The sequence below is a fragment of the Nerophis lumbriciformis genome, linkage group LG34, assembly GCF_033978685.3.
Source record: "Nerophis lumbriciformis linkage group LG34, RoL_Nlum_v2.1, whole genome shotgun sequence".
In the NCBI taxonomy this organism is placed as follows: Eukaryota; Metazoa; Chordata; class Actinopteri; order Syngnathiformes; family Syngnathidae; genus Nerophis; species Nerophis lumbriciformis.
The window spans coordinates 20669726-20692960 of record NC_084581.2 but is presented as its reverse complement, the minus strand read 5'-3'; the positions used below and the strand labels follow the sequence as shown (position 1 = coordinate 20692960).

At 39.5% G+C, this 23235-nt stretch overlaps 1 protein-coding gene across 10 annotated transcripts in view; it reads left to right on the top strand.

The window, feature by feature from the left end:
* Window positions 1-23235, top strand: part of utrn (utrophin) — a 430508-nt gene that overhangs the window by 364688 nt on the left and 42585 nt on the right. For 7 of the 10 annotated variants that reach the window (XM_061929658.2, XM_061929662.2, XM_061929657.2 and 4 more), the window contains 5 exons: window positions 747-913; window positions 12536-12647; window positions 13431-13567; window positions 19879-19917; window positions 20277-20342. In XM_061929658.2, coding sequence (XP_061785642.2) covers window positions 747-913; window positions 12536-12647; window positions 13431-13567; window positions 19879-19917; window positions 20277-20342 — 521 coding nt within the window. The remainder of the gene's footprint in view (window positions 1-746; window positions 914-12535; window positions 12648-13430; window positions 13568-19878; window positions 19918-20276; window positions 20343-23235) is intronic. The other 3 variants (XM_061929663.2, XM_061929659.2, XM_061929664.2) reach the window with 2 other exon arrangements.

Genomic DNA, 23235 nt, shown 5'->3' with positions numbered 1-23235 from the left:
TTCAAAAATTGGTCTCCTCAGTTCCCAAATGTTTACTGAGTGTTGTTAAAAGGAAAGGCCATGTAACACAGTGGTAAAAATGCCCCTGTGCCAACTTTTTTGCAATGTGTTGCTGCCATTAAATTCTAAGGTAATGATTTTTTTTTTTTTTAATTACGTTTCTCAGTTCGAACATGAAATATATATTTTTTGCGGTGTATTCAATTGAATATAAGTTGAAAAGGATTTGCAAATCATTGTATTCTGTTTTTATTTACCATTTACACAACGTGCCAACTTCACTGGTTTTGGGTTTTGTAGTTAGCGTTGTGTTGTTTTACATGTTGGCACATAAAACACTCACCACAAGTAGTGAATTATACATATTTTTTCAAATTATGTATTTTTCCATTATTATTATTATTATTGCCTTTATTTGCTGATTGCTGGGGGGAAAAAGACATGGTTACTGACTAATAAAAACATTATGTTGCAATGTTACAATTGTTCATCCATCCATCTTCTACCGCTTGTCCCTTTCTGGGTTTCGGGGGGTGCTGGAGCCTATCTCAGCTGCATTCGGGCAGTAGGCGGGGTACGCCCTGGACAAGTCGCCACGTTTATGGAAATTCCTGAAAAGTGCTATGGTAAATTGGTGATTGATGAAAGACAAGATGATGAGTCACATTTTGGGTTCTGATTTTGAATGACAACCCATAACAAATGGCCAATGCTCTAATTCTCTTTGTGTCCCTTTGTGTCTTTAGGCGACCAACAAAGTAGAGTTGGACCCCAGGCAGTTTGTGGACTGGATGCGCCTAGAGCCTCAGTCCATGGTGTGGCTTCCTGTCCTGCACAGAGTTGCGGCCGCTGAGACGGCCAAACATCAGGCCAAGTGTAACATCTGCAAGGAGTGTCCTATTGTCGGCTTCAGGTACACGCCTCTCCATTGTATGCCTTATTTTTACAATGCTAGTTTACAAGTGTGCAAAGCGATCAAAGCCGTGCACACACTGGTGTTTGCTGTTAATCATAAAGGGCAGAACGGCTCTGGAGGGCATTTATCTAAATGTCAGCACAGGCCGGACCTCTCACTAAATACCAGCCAGAGCTGCACGCTCACACACTGCCAGGTTCACAGCCTTCACAGAGAACGTTGGCAAACAATCCATAACAGACCACTCACACACATACCAACTCACAGCTTATGTTTTGGCTGCTGTTGGTGCGATTTGCCGCACAAACTCAATAGGCATTTATTTTGGGGGTTGGAAATGAATGCAACGCCACGCTGAGTGGAGCTGGAACCGAAAGCGCAAAAAAGAAAATGCAGTCGGACGTTTGATGAAGCAAGTGTCTCCAAAGTTGTGTCACTGATTGATGAGATGGTTGAGGAAAATGCAGAGGAAGCTTTTTGTCATGCAACATGGAAGGTGTCCTCGGTGTTGCGAGACCATTTAATGAAGTCCCAATTTTGGACCCATTCAGCATTTCAGGCATTTTCATTCTATGTCAAAGCGAGGCCTCTTTAAGCTATTTTATTGATCACCTATCAGGTATATGATTTATTGGTTTGTTGAAGTAGATCGAGATCCATAAACATGTTCATTTGGGATTACATTGGATTTTTACACATAGGAAGTAATGGAAATAGAAATAAAACGTTAAACTGTAAACAGTGTTCCAAGGGACTGTCATACTGTACGAGTGTCAGAAAAACTGTTCAAATGTAAAAACAAAAAACTGTCAAATCAAAAAACACAATTATTGATATCAGAATGAACATACTTTTTTTTTTTTACAAAACTAACTGCAAAATGTTTTTGTTTCTGATCAATCCAAATGTGTAATTTCATTTAATTCACGGCAGCATTATAAATTCTAAAGTTAATTAATTGTCCTGAATTGATCAGTGTCAGAGCTTGGTCTGCATTGCCGACAGTAAGTCGGACCCATTTCCAGTGAAGGTTGGAGTCCGCCTAGGCTGCTCTTTGTCACCGATTCTGTTCATAACTTTTATGGACTGAATTTTTAGATGCAGTCAGGGCGTCGAGGGGGATCCGGTTTGGTGGCTGCAGGATTAGGTCTCTGCTATTTGCAGATGATGTGGTCCTGATGGCTTCATCTGGCCAGGATCTTCAGCTCTCACTGGATCGGTTCGCAGCCGAGTGTGAAGCGACTGGGATGAGAATCAGTACCTCAAGCCAGAGTCCATGGTTCTCGCCCGGAAAAGGGTGGAGTGCCATCTGCGGGTTGGGGAGGAGACCTTGCCCCATGTGAAGGAGTTCAAGTACCTCAGAGTATTGTTCACGAGTGAGGGAAAAGTTGATCGTGAGATCGACAGGTGCGGCGTCTTCAGTAATGCGGACGCTGTATCGATCCGTTGTGGTGAAGAAGGAGCTGAGCCGGAAGGCAAAGCTCTCAATTTACCGGTCGATGTACGTTCCCATCCTCACCTATGGTCATGAGCTTTGGGTTATGGACGAAAGGACAAGATCACGGGAAATGAGGTTCCTCCGCCGGGTGAGAAGCTCTGTCATCCGAGGGGGGGGGCTCAAAGTAAAGCCGCTGCTCCTCCACATCGAGAGGAGCCAGATGAGGTGGTTCAGGCATCTGGTCATGATGCCACCTGAACGCTTCCCTTGGGCACGTCCGACCGGTAGGAGGCCACGGGAAAGACTCAGGACCCGTTGAGAAGACTATGTCTCCCGACTGGCCTGGGAATGTTTGGGATCCCCCCGGGAGGAGCTGGACGAAGTGGCTAGGAAGAGGGAAGTCTGGGCTTCTCTGCTTAGGCTGCTGTCCCCGCGACCCGACCTCGGATAAGCATAAAAAAATGGATGGATGGATATATGTGTATATGTAAAAATATATATATATATATGTGTGTGTACTAGAGATGCGCGGATAGGCAATTTATTTCATCCGCAACCGCGGCAGAAAGTCGTCAACCATCCGCCATCCACCCGATGTAACGTTTGATCAGAACTGCATCCGCCCGCCGTTATATATCTAATATTAATTTAAAAAAAAAAAAGGGTGAAAACTACGCGAATTGCACCTTGTGCAGACAAGATTTTTCGATCAGACACGGAGGAATTAGTGATGTAAAAGACCACGTTGGGACAAAAAAACACAAGTCTAATGCCGTTGCTAGCGATACAAATGGAAAACTTTCAACGTTTTTCGTCGCCCAAACAGATTCTTTGGATGTGATAAATGCCGAAGTTTTATTTACGGAGGCAATAATTGAGCATGGACTTCCAATCGCACTGGCTGATCACATGGGACAGTTAATAATGTAATGCAACCTTTAAAAATCATTACGCGGTGATCGCGATCCCAAAAATAAACTTTTCTTGCATGATAATGTCCAGAAAAATTCGCTTTATATTACTATAGAGTCCTTTTAACGAATGAGTTTGATGGTTTATCACAAACCTTAAATGAAAGAAGTCCTTTGTTCTCCTGCAGCATGGCCTTGCTTTGTGTTTGGTGCGCCATCCTGTCGGCTGTATTTCACAGCACGACATACTGTTAAAAGTGTTTATACTATTTATACTTTCAATTAACAAATTGAAGTCTTGTGAAAGGTTGACAGGATAACTGGCATTAACTGTCAAAATAATTTCAAACTATTGAAGTTAGCTTACAGAATAAACATGTCAATCAACCCATATGATTTTTGCTGTAATATTTTTGTTTTGAAAAGTCACTGTGACTGATAGAAAAGTGATGGTTTTAGCAACATTTTAACCTGTCTGAATGCTAATAATCATTTTGCGAGCAAGCAGGTAAGCTGCGCGGGCGGAGCGCGCGGAGTGACCCATGTTACGAGCCCCCGGCCACGGGGGTGGCGGGCAGGTAAGCTGCTTACCTGCTGCGCGTGACGCCGGCCGCGGCGAAAGCGGACGAGGCGGGGTGTCGGTGCGGTGGGCGCGGTAGTGACCCTGGACGTGCGTCGGGCCCTTCTCGCGGATCGCCTCAGCTACGGCTCCCGGTGGGGCCCTCTCGGGGGAAGGAGCCTCGGTCCCGGACCCCGGCGAGGCGTCCCTCCGCTCCGTAAAAGTGTCCATCTCTTTTTTTTTTTTTCTTCTGTTGTGGCATATGCTGCAGGTTCCTGCTCGTTTTTCGTATGTGGGTAACAACATTTAACTATGTATATATATTTCCCAATTGGTTTAACTGCCACCCGCAAAAAAAAAAAAAAAAAAAAAAAAAAATTTTATTAATCCGCCCGACCCGACCCGCGAGCGGATAAAATCTTAAATTTCATCCGCCCGATCCGCGGATAATCCGCGGACTCCGCGGTTGTGTCCGCAAACCGCGCATCTCTAGTGTGTACACTGATGCCGGTAGCGCAGTACTTAGTAACGCGTTAGTCTAATATGACATCTTTTTTCATTATCGACAAATCTAACGAGTTACTATTTTCAAAGCAGTAGTCAGGTTAAAGTTTATTTAATCCAAGTCACTGTGCGTTACTATTTTTTTTATTTCTTTTTTCCCCTCGTAAAAAGAAATGTTATTTCTTCTTGCCGTCTTGGAAAGTGACGTCACGTAAGCGACAAGTCACGTTTTTAGCATGAGGATGACACATGTGTGCGACACCGAAGTAAACAACAATGGAGGGCGGACAAAGAAGCGCGTTTTCAAGTTGGAAATACAGTCATTATTTGGAGTTAAAGAAGTTGGTCGGGCAGTATGTTGTGGAGGAAATGCTGCCCTTAAGCACAGTTGACTCGCCCTCGTTTCGTGCCATTATAAACAAGATCCTCACTACGATCAACGCAGACTTGCCTCACAGAAAATTCCTTTTTCGTCTTACCTGGAGATGGAGTATGCACAGAAGGAGAGCAACCTGAAAGCCGCACTGAATGAGGAATAGACTTTCTGACAAGAGGTTTGAGAGGCTTTTGTTAATGAGGTACAACCACTGGTTTACTCGCCCCACGCCACTGTTTGACTCATAACTTGTTTATAACAATAGAACAATTAGAGCTAGCATGTGTTGTTATACACTGTTTTGTAAAACCACGCCTAGCTGCTCTGATGTTGTGAACAATACGTTCAGTGTTCATAAGAAAAGTTCAACATAATTTAATAGTTACATTTATATTTGTAGGTTTTGCCATTGCAATATTAACAGTCAGGTAAAAAAAAAAAAACATTTTATAAAAAACAAATAATTTATGTCAACTGCTGTAAAGAAAAACAGTTTTTTGTTTTTTTTAATATATAGATAAAACAAGTATTTATGTCCAGTAAAGAAAGACTGTCATTTTTTTTTTTTTATTACATAAAACAAATATTTATGTTAAGTGCAGTTGTTGATGTTAAATAAAGTGATTATTGGCAAAACCGCTTGTCATTTTTATGTTGAAGCGGCGGGGGTAATGGCGGTAGCTGTATTGCTGAATGTAACTAATAAAGTAACTTGTAATCTAACTTAGTTACTTTTAAAATCAACTAATCAGTAAAGTAATTAAGTTACTTTCTAAAGGAGTAGTCAGATTAATCAGATTAGTTTTTCAAGGTACCTGTGGCAACACACACACACATATATATATGTATATATACAGTATATATATATATTTATATATATATATATATACAGTATATATATAAATATATATGTGTGTGTGTGTATATATATATATATATATATATATATGTATATATATATATGTGTGTATATATATATATATATACTGTATATATATGTGTATATATATACAGTATATATATATATATATATATACACTGTATATATGTGTATATATATATATATATATACTGTATATATATATATATATATATATGTATATATATATATATATACTGTATATATGTGTATATATATATATATATACTGTATATATATATATATATATATATATATATATATATATATATATATATGTGGTGAAGAAGAAGCTGAGCCGGAAGGCAAAGCTCTCAATTTACCGTTTGATCTGCGTTCCCATCCTCACCTATGGTCATGAGCTTTGGGTTATGACTGAAAGGACAAGATCACGGGTACAAGCGGCCGAATTGAGTTTCCTCCGCCGGGTGGCGAGGCTCTCCCTTAGAGATAGGGTGAGAAGCTCTGCCATTCGGGAGGAGCTCAAAGTAAAGCCGCTGCTCCTCCACATCGAGAGGAGGATGAGGTGGTCCGGGCATCTGGTCAGGATGCCACCTGAACGCCTCCATAGGTAGGTGTTTAGGGCACGTCCGACCGGTACGTTGGGAAGACTATGTCTCCCGGCTCACGCCTCGGGAACCCCCAGTAGGAGCTGGACAAAGTGGCTGGGGAGAGGGAAGTCTGGGCTTCCCTGCTTAGGCTGCTGCCCCCGCGACCCGACCTCGGATAAGCGGAAGAAGATGGATGAATGTACAACCTCCAAGGTTAAACCAACTCTAGTTTTTCAAAGCTGACCTTTTTAACGATCTTTGTAAAAAGCTACAAAACATTAGTTAACTTAGTTCTTCTTCAGCGAAAATAGGCTAACCTATCATGACGTTACTATGGAAATGTGACTGTAATGTTAGCACTCTAACTCTGTTTTGCTAACTTTGTGTCCTCCCACAGGCCCTCATTTTAAATGTTTGTATTCTGTAACATGTATCTTTGCAGTTTGTGTTCTAACCAGATGATGACATTCCTATTGAATAGCCAAGGCTCCGTAATTACTAAAAAAGTTACGTTGAAATGCTCATGAACGGCATGTTAACACATGCTACCCTGGAGGGGAATTAGCACCGCGCCTCCTCTTCCTCATTACAATACAAAGCGCATAACGGTGTCTTTGACTTAGTGCTGTTGTGCAAGCAGTTGACTGGTGTGATATATGACTTTCTTTGCCTCATCAGTCAGCCAGGAGCTGCACAGAGGAAAGAGATAAAACACTCCACTCCGGCTATTATGTCTGAATGACTCCGGTCTTTTTTTCTTTTTTAAGCCGCTAAATGGCTTTCTGGCTGCGGCTGACCTGGATGGAGGTCTGACATTTGTTGTTATATTGAGAAGTGTTTGAGTGGGAATCCGACTGTCTGTCACTCTGACAGTCAACACATAGAGGGTGCTAATAAAGTATGTGTGCGTAAAGGATGGGTGGACCACTAGAAAAAGCCCCACTAGATTCGACTAAGGGGTTGTTTACAGATAATAAAAATTGGATAAAAGCAAAAAGATAGTGAGATAAAATGTAGTAAAGTTACAATATTTGTTACAATATTTTTTTCTAAATTGTACTTAATTTCCCTAAAATTTTATGACTTGTTTCTCCTAGTAAATAAGACATAATAATTGTAAAGTTATACCTTATTTTTTCTAAGATCTTATTATAATTTTTGGTCAAAATACAATTTGGCATAACCAGGGGCGTCACTAGCTTTTAAGGACAGGGGGGCTTAGCCCCCAGGAGATGCACAGGATGCGAGCGAACGTAGCGCACGAGCACAAAACTTCACAAACGGCTAACAAAGACTTAGAAATTATTCATTGTTATTATTATTATTTCAGTCGGTTTATTTTCAATCTGTGTTCAGTACAACAACAAACATGGGTTTGCACAGTGACATTTTGTTTACAGCATCAACAAGAAACAATTACTTGGTGGATGGAAACATCAAAGAATGCCATCTGTTTTTAAGGGTGGCAAATCGGTCTATCACTCTTTTGTGACTCAGATGCTGAAGCTCGTTTTTTTCAATTGACATGACTGCAAGACAATGAAGTCTTTTCTGACCCATTGTTTGACGCAGCCAGGAATGCAGCCGACGATACAATACAATATAAACCGTTGGCCAACAAAAAAGTAACCACAGAACACTATACGACTATACGGTATAGTGTTCTGTGGTTACTTTTTGGTTGGCCAAGCGGACGTGACGGCAGGCTGTCCTCACTCAGGTCCGCACGGACCTGGAGGGGCGTGCCTTAAGTCCGGCTGGAAATCGGGAGAAATTTGGGAGAATGGTTGTCCCGGGGAGAGGCAAGTATGAGATATTCTCACTTCTTTTCTTTTGTCGAGCACAATTTAGTTAAATGTAAGTTGTGTCTTGGATCAAAGATCCCGTCTACTGCCCAAAACAACAATTCAAATCTGCCTGGTTAGGCTCTGTGTATGTCACGTGTGCCTTCCTTAGGTGAAGCCAGGTTTACAGCTATGTTGTTGATTGATTGATTGATTGAAACTTTTATTAGTATGTTGCACAGTACAGTACATATTCCGTACAATTGACCACTAAATGGTAACACCCCAGTAAGTTTTTCAACTTGCTTAAGTCGGCGTCCACTGATTCATGATACAGATATATACTATCAAATATATACTAACATCATAATACAGTCATCACACAAGATAATCATCAGGGTATATACATTTAATTATTTACAATCCGGGGTGTGGGATATGGAGGACGGGGGGTTAGGTGTGGTTGGTATCAACACTTCTGTCATCAACAATCAGCATCAACAATTGCATCATCAGAGAAATGGACATTGAAACAGTGTAGGACTGACTTGGTAGGATATGTATAGCAAGTAGTGGACACAGAGAGAGAGATCAGAAAGTATAAGAAAAAACATTTGATTATTTACAATCCGAAGAGGTATTATGTGGAAGGGAGGGTGTTAGTTTAAGGTTGTAGTTGCCTGGAGGTGTTCTTTTAGTGCGGTTTTGAAGGAGGATAGAGATGCCCTTTATTTTACACCTGTTGGGAGTGGATTCCATATTGAAGTGGCATAGAAAGACTGAGTTAAGACCTTTGTTAGTTTGGAATCTGGGTTTAACGTGGTTAGTGTTAGTGTTAGTGTTATTATGCTGTTTGTCACTTATGTATGTTATGTTGCAGCTATTTAAAATAGTTTTGTCAATTTGTTCTGGCCTGAAACAAATTGGCCCTTTGAAACATATCTTTGTCTTTGTGTGTTGTATGTAGAGCACATTGCTTAGCAGAGTTCAGTGATGCAAATGCATGTCAAGTTGATCAACACATTGTATTACTCTCCAGTGCAATAACAGTACTGAAATGAAGGCTAAAAGGGCATTAATGGGAGCTCTAAAAACAAAAAGTAACTAAATAGTTACTTTTCACAGTAACGCATTACTTTTTGGTGTAAGTAACTGAGTTAGTAACTGAGTTACTTTTGAAATAAAGTAACTAGTAACTGTAACTAGTTACTGGTTTTCAGTAACTAACCCAACACTGTATATATATATATATATACATATACATATATATTTATATATATATATATATATATATGTATATATATATATATATATATATATATATATATATATATATATATATATATATATATATATACATATATATTTATATATATATGAAAGACTTAATGGTATACTAGAGGATGTTGTGGATCATGTTGACTATTGGTCCTCCTAATTGTCAATCATTCTGGTGATGTTACGTAAGGACATGTATATATGTATATATGTATATATATATATATATATATATATATATATATGTATATATATGTGTGTATATATATATATATATATATATATATATTTATTTGATATATATATATACATATATATATATATCAAATAAAACAAATGGCTTATCGAGATATATATATATATATATATATATATATAGGAGAAAAATGACTACAAAGATGGTGTCTGGGTTTTTCATATATATATATATATATATATATATATATATATATATATATATATATATATATATAGAGAGAGAGAGAGAGAGAGAAAATAAAACAAATGGCTTATCGATAAGCCATTTTTTATTTATTTATTTATTACAACGCCAAAATAGGCCTAACAACGCCAATGGTTATAATTCTGTAGCACTTTGAGATTTGGAATCAAATGTAAAGTAGATTACAAATACAATCTATTATAAAACTAAATAATACATATATATATATATATATATATATATATATATATATATATATATATATATATATTAGGGCTGCAACAACTAATCGATTATAAAAATAGTTGGCGAAAAAAGAAAAGAAAATATAACACCAAATTATTTAGGGGGGCTTAAGAATATTTTAGGGGGCTTGAGTCCCCCTAAAATAGGCCTAACAACGCCAATGCTTAACACAATGCTAACTTTACATCTTTTTTCCGTAATAATACCAATTTATTCTTGTATCATTATAATTGTTTTCCCTCTAATCTTATGCAAACAAATGCATAAAATAAGTAATTTTTCCCCCAAATAACCTTTTTTTATGATGTAGTAAGACTATTCTTTTAACGTTATATAATGTTATATTTTCGCTAATAAATCCAAGAAGAATAATGTATATCTATGTAATAAAAATTATTGTAAGATTATTTTCTTTAGTGAGGAAAAAAATCATAATATATGTAGATTGCTTTTGTTATTCAAATAAATACATATATTTTTTCCCAACAGCCTTATAGCTGAAACGCCGTAATGACCGAAAAAGTAATTTTGCAACGCTCATAGAGTTCATGTTAGCATGATTTTTTTCAATATGATAGTCATCACCACCAAAACAACGATGGCTGATCAGAGTGCTTTTGTGCATTGTAGGAGAGAATTTAAAAAATACTTGCGGGTAAAGGTATCGTATGTTTACAAATGGGCATCGCCAACCACAGTAATGCCCTGATATGCATATTACACAGTGGTGGACCGTGCGTTTCCCACCTAAGCCTTCTGTGATGTCCGACTTCAATGATTACCTCTCAAAATACCATCATTCATGTCACCACATGACCATTGCTGGAGAAATTCTATACAGAAACACATTTACGCACTACTGACCATTGAAACACCTCAACGTGTACAAAACGCATTTAAAAATCAATAAACCCGCATCAGCAATTAAAACATATCTTATGTGGTACTGGTATAGCTTGGTTGGTAGAGCGGCCGTGCCAGCAACTTGAGGGTTGCAGGTTCGATCCCCGCTTCCGCCATCCAAGTCACTGCCGTTGTGTCCTTGGGCAAGACACTTTACCCACCTGCTCCCAGTGCCACCCACACTGGTTTAAATGTAACTTAGATATTGGGTTTCACTATGTAAAGCGCTTTGAGTCACTTGAGAAAAAGCGCTATATAAATGTAATTCACTTCACTTCACTTCAAAATTAAAATTGCAAAAAACATATTAAACGTGAAAAAATTAAGAAATAAAATATTTAAACTCACAATTTGTAGAACCCATAAGCCAGTGGTACCGCTCTGATACTACTGATTCGAGTGGAAATGGCGGGCATTTCCCCATTTCGTCGCCGACATCGTCTCACAAGATGTAGTTTCTCTTTAAATATCCTTCTTGAAAATGGCCTTGCAAATATATATCTGCCACCTAATCAACGTTTTGTTCTCCTTCTTTGTGGGTCAACACTTCCTGCTTCCTGCTAAGTTGCAACTTGTGATTGGATACTCACTCTGTAATGACAAGTGAGTATCCAATCACAGTCTCGTTAACATCAGGTTACCTAGATAGGCTACTGCAGTGGTTCTTAACCTTGTTGGAGGTACCGAACCCCACCAGTTTCATATGCACATTCACCGAACCCTTCTTTAGTGAAAAATAAAATGATGTTTTTTGTTTTTTCAAATTCAAGACAAAGTTATGTTTTTGGTAACACTTTAGTATGAGGAACATATTCTAAGTAATAAAGACTTAATTTAGAGTGTTTTGGACACTAGGGGAACATATTCTAAGTAACAAAGACTTAATTTAGAGTTATTTGGTCAGGGTTAGGGTCAGGGTTAGAGGGCTAGGGTTGTATAATAAGGCCATGCCGAATAAGGCATTAATAGGTACTTAATGACTAGTTAAGAGCCAATATGTTACTAATTTGCATGTTAATAAGCAACTAATTAATGGTGAATATGTTCCCCATACTAAAGTGTTACCATGTTTTTTTACTGGTGCACAAAATGAACCGTGCATGAACATCACCTTGTTCAAAGAACAAAACCAACACAGTGCATAATAATAATAATAATAATAATAATAACTGGGATTTATATAGCGCTTTTCTAAGTACCCAAAGTCGCTTTACATGTAGAACCCATTAATCATTCACACATGGTGGTGGTAAGCTACTTTCATAGCCACAGCTGCCCTGGGGTAGACTGACGGAAGCGTGGCTGCAATTTGCGCCAACGGCCCCTCCGACCACCACCTATCATTCATCATTCAATTCACCGGTGTGAGTGGCACCGGGGGCAAAGGGTGAAGTGTCCCGCCCAAGGACACAACGGCAGCGATTTTTGGATGGTAAGAGGCGGGGCGCGAACCTGCAACCCTCAGGTTTCTGGCACGGTTGCTCTACCCACTACGCCACCACTGATATTACAGTATTTTTAGTTGCTCTTGGTGCAATTTAACACATATTTCTACCAAATTTGACCCTCTAACCCAACACATTAGCGTACATGGCATGCAGCACACCAACTGTGACACATTAGAGCTGCGGGCAGCTTTTCCAATTGTGTTTTGTATTGTGCAACTTATCTCACTTTTGGCCTCCCACTCTGTCTTTTTTTTCTTTAGATATCGCAGTCTGAAGCATTTTAACTACGACGTGTGTCAGAGCTGCTTCTTCTCTGGGCGCACCGCCAAAGGCCACAAGCTCAACTACCCCATGGTGGAGTACTGCACACCGGTGAGGATACAATACAGCACACACACGCACACACACACACACCTTTGCAGGCATACGTGATAGGTTTCCCACATTATTAAACTGTTAAGACTTTGTTACATGAGTCACATCCTGTTTAGAGTTCTCAGACACGCATCCACGGCGTGGTACGGTTGGGAGAGTGGCCGTGCCAGCAACCTGAGGGTTCCTGGTTCAATCCCCACCTTCTACCATCCTAGTCACGTCCGTTGTGTCCTTGAGCAAGACACTTCACCCTTGCTCCTGATGGGTCGTGGTTAGTGCCTTGCATGGCAGCTCCCGCCATCAGTGTGTGAATGTGTGTGTGAATGTGGAAATAGTGTCAAAGCGCTTTGAGTACCTTAAAGGTAGAAAAGCGCTATACAAGTATAACCCATTTACCATTTATTATGTATCCAAAGAGGTTAAAGGTTTTGTTCCGTAATTCAGCACAGAATTAAGGAATTTTATTCATACATCAAATAAAGCTTGGAGACTACGCAGAGTTTTTTCGCTGATGTAATGAAAATTTGGCCATAGCGCAGAACTTTATTGTGGCTGGAATCCAGTCACCATGCACTCATCACTCATCACCGTCACAAATTAATGGATGCTGAAAACTTGCTTTACAGTGACGGGTACGGCTGCTTATTTGCTCGCTGAACACTGACCTCAAGTGCAGCAACGATCAATATTCTTAATGGACCCACAAAGTAGGAGAAAGCTTACCTCAAACTATTGCAACAAATGACGAAAACCTTTTTTCTGTGACTTTCTTTCCATTAGACAACATCCGGCGAGGACATGCGAGATTTTACCAAAGTGCTGAAGAATAAATTCCGCTCGAAGAAGTACTTTACCAAGCACCCTAGATTGGGTTATTTACCTGTCCAAACTGTCCTAGAGGGAGACAACATGGAAACGTAAGTGTCCCTTCCAAAATCCACTCCAAAGCTGTTTACTACTAATATTTCGTAAACAGCTTTGGAGTTTACGATATATTGCCAATAAATGTTTTTTATTTGGATTTCCCCAAACAAAAAACACGTTTTTAACAATTTCAAGTCTCATAATTGAAAGTCAATTATGAGTCTAACCTTGATGCTGGGATTTAGACATTAAAATCAAGGTTTTTAGTACAGGAAGTCCCACTGTAAACAACAATTTGTGTGCCTGTAGCGTAAATGCTAATGAACTGTTTTGGTCCACGCCTGTCTCCAACAGAGTGTGTGTCTCCAAGAAGCGCTCTTGTGCACTTTATCTACTTTGTACATGAACACTTTCTATTAAATGTCATACATTGCAAAGAACAATATAACATTAAGGAGTGGGACTGGAGAACTGTAGCAGCGCTAGCATACAATAGCTACTATGCTAACGTTACACTCACTTTTTAACAGCAGCGCCATGCTAGGTTTGCCAATTTGTGGAAGAAAAACACAATTATCAGGCTTACAACTCATACCTCTGTATTCGACTGACAGATAGTCAATCTTAATTTTAGAGTGTGTAGCAAAGCCTATTCATGAAAAATACATGGAACTTAAAAAAGGATAATTTGAGCGCCACAAAGATTGAGAAAACAAGTAGGGGATGATCGTTTTTTTCCATGATTGGTTCTCATTTACAAGTTCTAAGGCAGGGGTGTCAAATGTACGGCCCAAGGGCCGGATCAGGCCCGCGAACAGGTTTTATCTGGCCCGCGGGATGAGTTTGCTAAGTATAAAAATGAGCCGAAATTTTTGAATGAAAGAAACTGCTGTTGTAAATGTGCCCAGTAGATGTAGCAACAGCAATTCTTTGTATCTATGTACAGTAAATTATGCTATTAATGTAAACAAAATAAACCACATGATGTTAGTACATCAGTACATCCTGTTATTGGATTTTGATATTATTTTTTTATCTTGATAAATTGAAAATAAACACCAATGAGTATACTAATGGGCCCTGTGATGAGGTGGCAACCTTCCGCCCGAATGCAGCTGAGATAGGCTCCAGAACCCCCCGTGACCCCAAAAGGGACAAGCGGTAGAAAATGGATGGATGGATGGATGGAGTATACTAATGAACATTATCACATAATTTATTCAGAAAGTATAAATAACGACAAATAAAGGTAGAATACTATTAACCACAACATGTGAGTGTAAAAAAAACCCAACAACATTATGATTTGTACATTTTCAAAATGTGCTTGTTCTATTTTTAAACAAAGAAAACAATTTGAAGTTGTCTTTATTTTTAAGTTATCATGCTGTGATTTTACCAGTCCGGCTCACTTGGGAGTACACTTTTCTCCATGTGGCCCCCCATCTAAAATGAGTTTGACACCCCTGCTCTAAGGAGACATATTACTGTTAAAACAACAGTAAATGTCACTTTCGCTTGATACTTAAATTCATTACGACAAACTTGAATCCAAAACGTGGTGACCCAGTAAACATTTGGGAAACCCCTTGTTTTTCCTTCCATAAAAACGCTTAAAAAGAGAAATTGTAGTAAAAGACACATCACACACCGGTGGACTAGTGCAGTGTTTTTCAACCTTTTTTGAGCCAAGGCACATTTTTTGCGTTGAAAAAAACCCGGAGGCACACCACCAGCAGAAATCATAAACTCAGTTCACAGTAAAAAGTCGTTGTCGCAAGTGTTGGATATGACTTTAAAGCATAACCAAGCATGCATCAATATAGTTCTTGTCTCAAAGTAGGTGTACTGTCACCACCTGTCACATCACACCCCGACTTATTTTGAGTTTTTTTCTGTTTTCCTGTGTGTAGTGTTTTAGTTCTTGTCTTGCGCTCCTATTTGAATGGCTTTTTCTCTTTTTTTGGTATTTTCCTGTAGCAGTTTCATGTCTTCCTTTGAGCGATATTTCCCGCATCTACTTTGTTTTAGCAATCAAGAAGATTTTAGATGTTTTTATCCTTCTCTGCGGGGACATTGTTGATTGCCATGTCATGTTCAGATGTACTTTGTGGACGCCATCTTTGCTCCACAGTAAGTCTTTGCTGTCGTCCAGCATTCTGTTTTTGTTTACTTTGCAGCCAGGTCAGTTTTAGTTTCGTTCTGCATAGCCTTCCCTAAGCTTCAATGCCTTTTCTTAGGGGCACTCACCTTTTGTTTATTTTTGGTTTAAGCATTAGATACCTTTTTACCTGCATGCTGCCTCCCGCTGTTTCCGAAATCTACAAAGCAATTAGCTACCTGCTGCCACCTACTGATATGGAAGAGTATTACACGGTTACTCTGTCGAGCTCTAGATAGCACCGACACTCAACAACAACACATAATTTGCAGACTATAATTACTGGTTTGCAAAAAATATTTTTAACCCAAATAGGTGAAATCAGATAATCTCCCACGGCACACCAGACTGTATCTCACGGCACACGAGTGTGCCGCGGCACAGTGGTTGAAAAACACTGGACTAGTGAATGGGGAGTGTTTTGTTTAATTACGTGTTGGCTCGTTGCAGCTGCATCGTAGATCTTCCTAATGTAGACGCAATGCCAAGTCTGATTAACATCTCCCAGCCTATGAAGTGTTAAAAACAGAGAAAAAAAGAAACCACACACAGAGAGCCCTTTAACTAAGTCTACATGATGCTGAGCTGACGCCCCAGGTGGGTGCATACCCCCCAAAAATCCTGCTGGGAGCTCATTCATCTTGATTGTTTTTTTGTACTTATTATGCATTTCTATTTATTATTCTTTGCTAGCTATTTTTCTGTAACATACTTTTCATCTGAGTCATATTTGCCAACATATAGCCCTCATACGCTTCAGCAGAAAAGTTTTTTGTATGCACATAATGATTGACCTCCGAAGGATTTTCTCCACCATGCACTCGCACCGTCACCTTGCAGCTGGATGACTGACTCCCTCCTCCCTCTTCCTCCCCCTTCATGTTCACTTCCCCGGTGCCCTGAGAAACGACTCCTACAGGGCTAGCCGCCTGATAAACGCCTCCCAAAGGCAGACAGAGGCATTAAAGAGGGGGAAAAAAGGGGGGAATGGAGATTTCAGAAGGTGTTGGACTCATCGCTTGGGCTTTTTGTATTACTGGAAGCATCTTTGCTGAGAGATATGAGCTGTCGTCAAAGTAAAATGTGTAAACGATCTAAAAGCTGCTCTTTTAATGTTTGAATAAAGTCCAACATAAGACGGTTTAGGTAGCATCAGTCAAAGGTCAGATCAATCCTTACTGTGCTACACATACAATTAAGAACCCCATTGTTTTTTTTGTTTTTTTTTGTTTTTTAATGAATCAATCCAACAAAATAATGCACAATAATACCATAATAATACAATTCCAATTCCAAAACCAAACTCGGCCCAGCAACATTCAGAATAGTAATCAACAGAGTAATTGAGGGGACACACAAACATAATAATAATAATAATAATAACTGGGATTTATATAGCGCTTTTCTAAGTACCCAAAGTCGCTTTACATGTAGAACCCATCATTCATTCACACCTGGTGGTGGTAAGCTACTTTCATAGCCACAGCTGCCCTGGGGTAGACTGACAGAAGCGTGGCTGCAATTTGCGCCAACGGCCCCTCCGACCACCACCTATCATTCATCATTCAATTCACCGGTGTGAGTGGCACCGGGGGCAAAGGGTGAAGTGTCCCGCCCAAGGACACAACGGCAGCGATTTTTTTTTTTTTTTTTTGGATGGTAAGAAGCGGGGAGCGAACCTGCAACCCTCAGGTTTCTGGCACGGTTGCTCTACCCACTACGCCATGCCGCAAAACAAATCCAAAAGTAGTCAAACAAAAATGAATAATATCAACAACAATACCAATATTAATAAGAATTCCAACATAGCAGTGATTAGAAATCCCTCATTTACATTGTCATCACAGCCGTTTATAAAAAATAAAAACATTTAAAGAATGAACATTAGTGTCACAGTGGCTTACACTTGCATCACATCTCATAAGCTTGACAACACATTGTGTCCAATATTTTCCACAAAGATAAAATAAGTCATAATCTAGGTTCATTTAATAGTTAAAATCAATTTAAATAATGGATCCCATATTCCAATACATGACTCATTATTATCTAAACTAAATGCAGTTTTTTCTAATGATATAATTTCCATAGCTTGTGTATACCAGTCAGTATGAGTTGGACTATCAACATCTATCCATTAAGAACCCAATTGATATGACTCAAAATGTTTGTTTTCATTTTTAATGCTTTTCAGCTCAACATGATCAAGATAGTTAAAATACCCTATTTGTTTGTATAGATATTTGCTTTTTGCTGCTTGAACACATACAAGTAGAATGTAACATCAATAATGGACATTTTACATTGATTACAAAAATATTTTATTTGATATAAATCAAATTAATTATGTTCTTAATGTTATTCCTTTGTGGGAAATTAAACAATACCCAATACAAAATAAAAACAAATGAATGTACTTTAAAAGTTAAAACAATAATAACAAATACATAAATACATACTAATGATTAATCCAACAAAAATATTAATACAATTGATAATTATTTGGTTTCTGCGATGAGGTGGCGACTTGTCCAGGGTGTACCCCGCCTTTCGCCCGATTGTAGCTGAGATAGGCTCCAGCGCCCCCCGCGACCCCAAAGGGAATAAGCGGTAGAAAATGGATGGATGGAATTATTTGGTTTGAATAAAAAATGTTTAGCTGATCTCAAAGGGCAGACTATCTTATTTCTTTAACCCAGGGGTCGGCAACCCAACATATTGAAAGAGCCATATAGGACCAAAAATACAAAAAACATATCTGTCTGGAGCCGCAAAAAGTTAAAACCTTATGTAAGTTTAATGAAGGCAACACATTAAGTAGCCAAACTGCCAATTGTATAGATCTGTGTGTGCCCAAGTTAAAGGAAAGGACAGGCTGTCTTCTTCCAATGGATTTATTACAATCTTTGCAAGCTGGGTAACGTTTGCTGGGGTCTGGAACAACGTGGCACACAATCAGAAATGCAGCCAATATTACATACAGATAATGTGTCATGAGACATGCAAATATAAATTAAATACACAGAGGACATAAGTAAAGGAAATTAAATGAACTCAAATATACCTACAAACGAGGCATAATGTGAAGTGAAGTGAAGTGAATTACATTTATATAACGCTTTTTCTCAAGCGACTCAAAGCGCTTTACATAGTGAAACCCAATATCTAAGTTACATTTAAACCAGTGTGGGTTGCACTGGGAGCAGGTGGGTAAAGTGTCTTGCCCAAGGACACAACGGCAGTGACTCGGATGGCGGAAGCGGGGATCGAACCTGCAACCCTCAAGTTGCTGGCACGGCCGCTCTACCAACGAGCTATACCGCCCATATCATATAATGATGCAATATGTACACACAGCTAGCCTAAATAGCATGTTAGCATGGATTATTAGCACACAGCTAGCCTAAATAGCATGTTAGCATGGATTATTAGCACTCCACGCAAGTCAATAACATCAACAAAGCTCACCTTTGTGCATTCACGCACAGCATAAAACGTTTGATGGACAAAATGATACAAAGGAGTGGCATAAAACACGTCTTTCTGTGGCAGCGACGGAGAAAGTTGTACATGTAAACAAACTGCGATGAGTTCAAGGATTGCCAAAATTAGTAGGACAAAACAGCGCCGGCCAAATACTCTCATCAGTGAAGCACAAACACGAGCATATTAAACAGTGGGCTTTCTAACAATTTGGAAGGTTTGTGTTATGTTTGTCCTCCTACAGAAACATTCTTAAAACAACAAATATATTTTTCCCCCCATCTTTTAAAATGTTTTAAAAAGCTCCAGGGAGCCACTAGCCACTCGAGAGCCGCGGGTTGCTGACCACCGCTTTAACCATTAGACAGGTCAGAGTGACAACCCCTGTTGGGTTGTTTCGTTGCTCAATTTTTGAAATGATCAAAATGACCAGATAATATAATACACAACAGGAGCATGTTTGTTGAAGCAAGGATGACACCAGAAGCCAGAGGTGTCAAAGGTCACATCAGTACAATTTGGCCAGCTCTGACTTTGATGGTTTCTTCAGGTGGTCCACATATTGATATGTTGCACACTTTTTTTTCCCGCCCTCCTCGTCTATCACCTGCTGTGTTCTTATTTTCCTGAATCATTGAGTGCATTTGACCCAGAAATGTTGTGTGGTACCCTCCCAACCCAATCTCCATCCCCCCACTATGCCCTACAACTCTTTTACAGTCCCGTCACGCTCATCAGCATGTGTCCGGAACAGTATGAGTAAGTATCTACCAGCGACGACATATCGCCTACCGACCGAAATGCCTTTTTTAACAAACCACACACACCTTCCTCCCTGCCCTCCTTATGTCCTGACACCAACTGCATGTTGCCTGCCTGACTCATCCACACTGGCTGCACACAAACATGCCGGCTCACTCCTTTAAAGCACCACATTCACATGCAGAAAAGCCTCCATTACAGATCATTCTGCTCCCTTATTCCTCTTTGTAGGATCGTCAGAAGATGTTGTGAAGGAACTAGAGGATTGTGTATACGTGTGTGTGCATGTTTTGTGTTAATAAGGTCTTGGTTGCCCGCCAAATCTCATTCATCTTCACTACGCCATTCCTCTCCAGGCTGTCCCAGTCACCTCACTTCTCCCATGATGACACCCATTCCCGGATAGAGCAGTACGCCAGCAGGTACCGCCTCCATCATTTTATTTGTGTTTGACCTGCTATCGAGCATACACTGTAAGGTTGTTTCCACCGAGCGTTCACTTTGACTCATTGGTTTTAAAAGGTGCAAAAAGAAAGTGCTCCTTGCTCTACCACTTGGTGGAAATGTGGCTTTAAAGTGCTGCACCAACAGTCACGGTCAAAAGTTTACATACACTTGTAAAGAACATAATGTCATGGCTGTCTTGAGTTTCCAATTGTCAGGTTCAAAACCCCGATGACATCTATTAAACAGACAAGAAGCAAGGAATTAAACAGAGACAGAATTCAATTTAAAGTTAAAGTTAAAGTACCAATGATTGTCACACACACACTAGGTGTGGCGAAATTATTCTCTGCATTCGACCCATCACCCTTGATCACCCCCTGGGAGGTGAGGGGAGCAGTGAGCAGCAGCGTTGGCCACGCCCGGGAATAAGTTTTGGTGATTTAACCCCCAATTCCAACCCTTGATGCTGAGTGCCAAGCAGGGAGGTAATGGGTCCCATTTTTATAGTCTTTGGTTTGAACTCGCAACCCACCGATTTAGCTAATTGAGGAGAAACGTCTGGGCTATACTCTTTGTACAGTCTTCCACCACGCCTCCTCTTTTATTTGGACTTTCCCTGATTACATAGCATCAGCTGTTTCTAAAGGGAGGGGGGTCGTAAACAGCCGTCGCCCTTGGTCACAAAACAGTTCAAAGAAAAGATGCCTGGAGCTTGCGTCAGGTCCTGCTTCCTTTCCGCTTTGTAGCTCTCAGGTCAAGACAAGATCTTCCTGTGGATTACAATAGATCAAAGAAACTGAACCCCTCCTGTCTCCTCCCATCGTACACAGCGGAGTTTTACATGCCTTTTGATTGGTAAGATCAAAGACAGCTTTTGTCCTCTCGCCGGGAACTCATGGCAACACAAAGTTTTGTGATAACTTAGATACAATTATTCTGACACCAACTACATCTCTTATTTTTTGGTGATAAAGTGATTGGAGCACATACTTTTTTGTTTCATCTGACCACAGAACTTTCCTCCAGAAGGTCTTATCTTTGTCCATGTGAAGTCAGATGAAACAAAAATTGAGCCGTTTGGCCACAATACCCAGCAATATGTTTTGAGGAGAAAAGGTGAGGCCTTTAATCCCAGGAACACCAGGCCTACCATCAAGCATGGGGGTGGTAGTATTATGCTCTGGGCCTGTTTTGCTGCCAATGGAACTGGTGCTTTACAGAGAGTAAATGGGACAATGTAAAAGGAGGATTACCTCCAAATTCTTCAGGACAACCTAAAATCATCAGCCCGGCGGTTGGGTCCTGGGCGCAGTTGGGTGTTCCAACAGGACAATGACCACAAACACACGTCAAACATGGTAAAGGAATGGCTAAATCAGGCTAGAATGAAGGTTTTAGAATGGCCTTCCCAAAGTCCTGTGAATCTGTGTGGACATTGCTGAAGAAACAAGTCCATGTCAGAAAACCAACACACTTAGCTGAACTGCACCAATTTTGTCAAGAGGAGTGGTCAAAAATTCAACCAGAAGCTTGTGGATGGCTACCAAAAGCGCCTTATTGCAGTGAAACTTGCCAAGGGACATGTAACCAAATATTAACATTGCTGTATGTATACTTTTGACCCAGCAGATTTGGTCACATTTTCAGTAGATCCATAATAAATTCATAAAAGAACCAAACTTCATGATTTTTTTTTTTGACCAACAATTATGTGCTCCAATCACTCTATCACAAAAAAATAAGAGTTGTATAAATGATTGGAAACTCAAGACAGCCATGACGTTATGTTCTTTACAAGTGTATGTAAACTTTTGATCGCGACTGTACATGGCCAGCAATCTAAAGCAGGTTTTTTCTTCTTTTTTTCCCCCATTTATTTCAGGCAATGACATAAAAAAAAGTGCAAAGTAGACAGCACATAATAATATAAATTATTGTAATGCAAAATATAATGTACAGTATGTAAGCATGATGATCCAGTTTTGCCTGAAAGGGAGTGGGAAGAATATAATTTATTTAATCCCACCCCCAGTCCTCCATTCAGTGATTAATACATTTAGTTTCACTGTTACTTTGTTTCAGGATTATAATACAAATGTTGTGTCATGGTGGCATTACCACAGGTAACAATAATTATTACACTGTAACAATAATTTGTATCAACAATGTAGGAATAATGAACATACCAACAATGGTAATAGACAACATAGCAATAATGGTAAGGAAACATTCAGCACATGTTAACACTTTGGGACAGCAAGTCAATTTAATTTGAATCAGACCCGATGTTTGTATAATAGTTTAAATCAGTTAATAGTTTGGCAGTTTGGTTAAGAGCATATACTTATTCTGCCTGTCACTGTATGATGCTGGTATGGATAGATGGACAGATCCATTACTTGCAGTCATTTCTGAACCTTTTAAGTGAAATTGGATGATTAAATATTAACTACTCTGTGGCGCAGTGGTTGGGAATTGCTGTTTTAGAGAATGAGAAATGCATGTTTCCATTTGAATTTTGAGAACCCATCTTTTAGTCTGTTAAACGTTCTTCACTTAAATCACGAAGGAACACAATTATATGCTTACAACATCGTTCTCAATACAGTGGAGCCATGGGGGTTGTTCATATGTCGAGAGTTTTCCCTTATAGGAAGTAATGAAACTAGAATTTGTCCCTTCCAGGGTCAAGCTGTCACATTCGTAAAACAGGCATGTTTTAATAAACATTTTAACTGTCATAAAATGAATGATAATTCAAACACTTGTAGCATTGAGGTGTAAAATTATTTTGGCAATCTACTGCACCTTAATTTTGTTAACAAGTGATGACACATATGGTAGCTCCTGTGACGCCAGAGCTTTAAT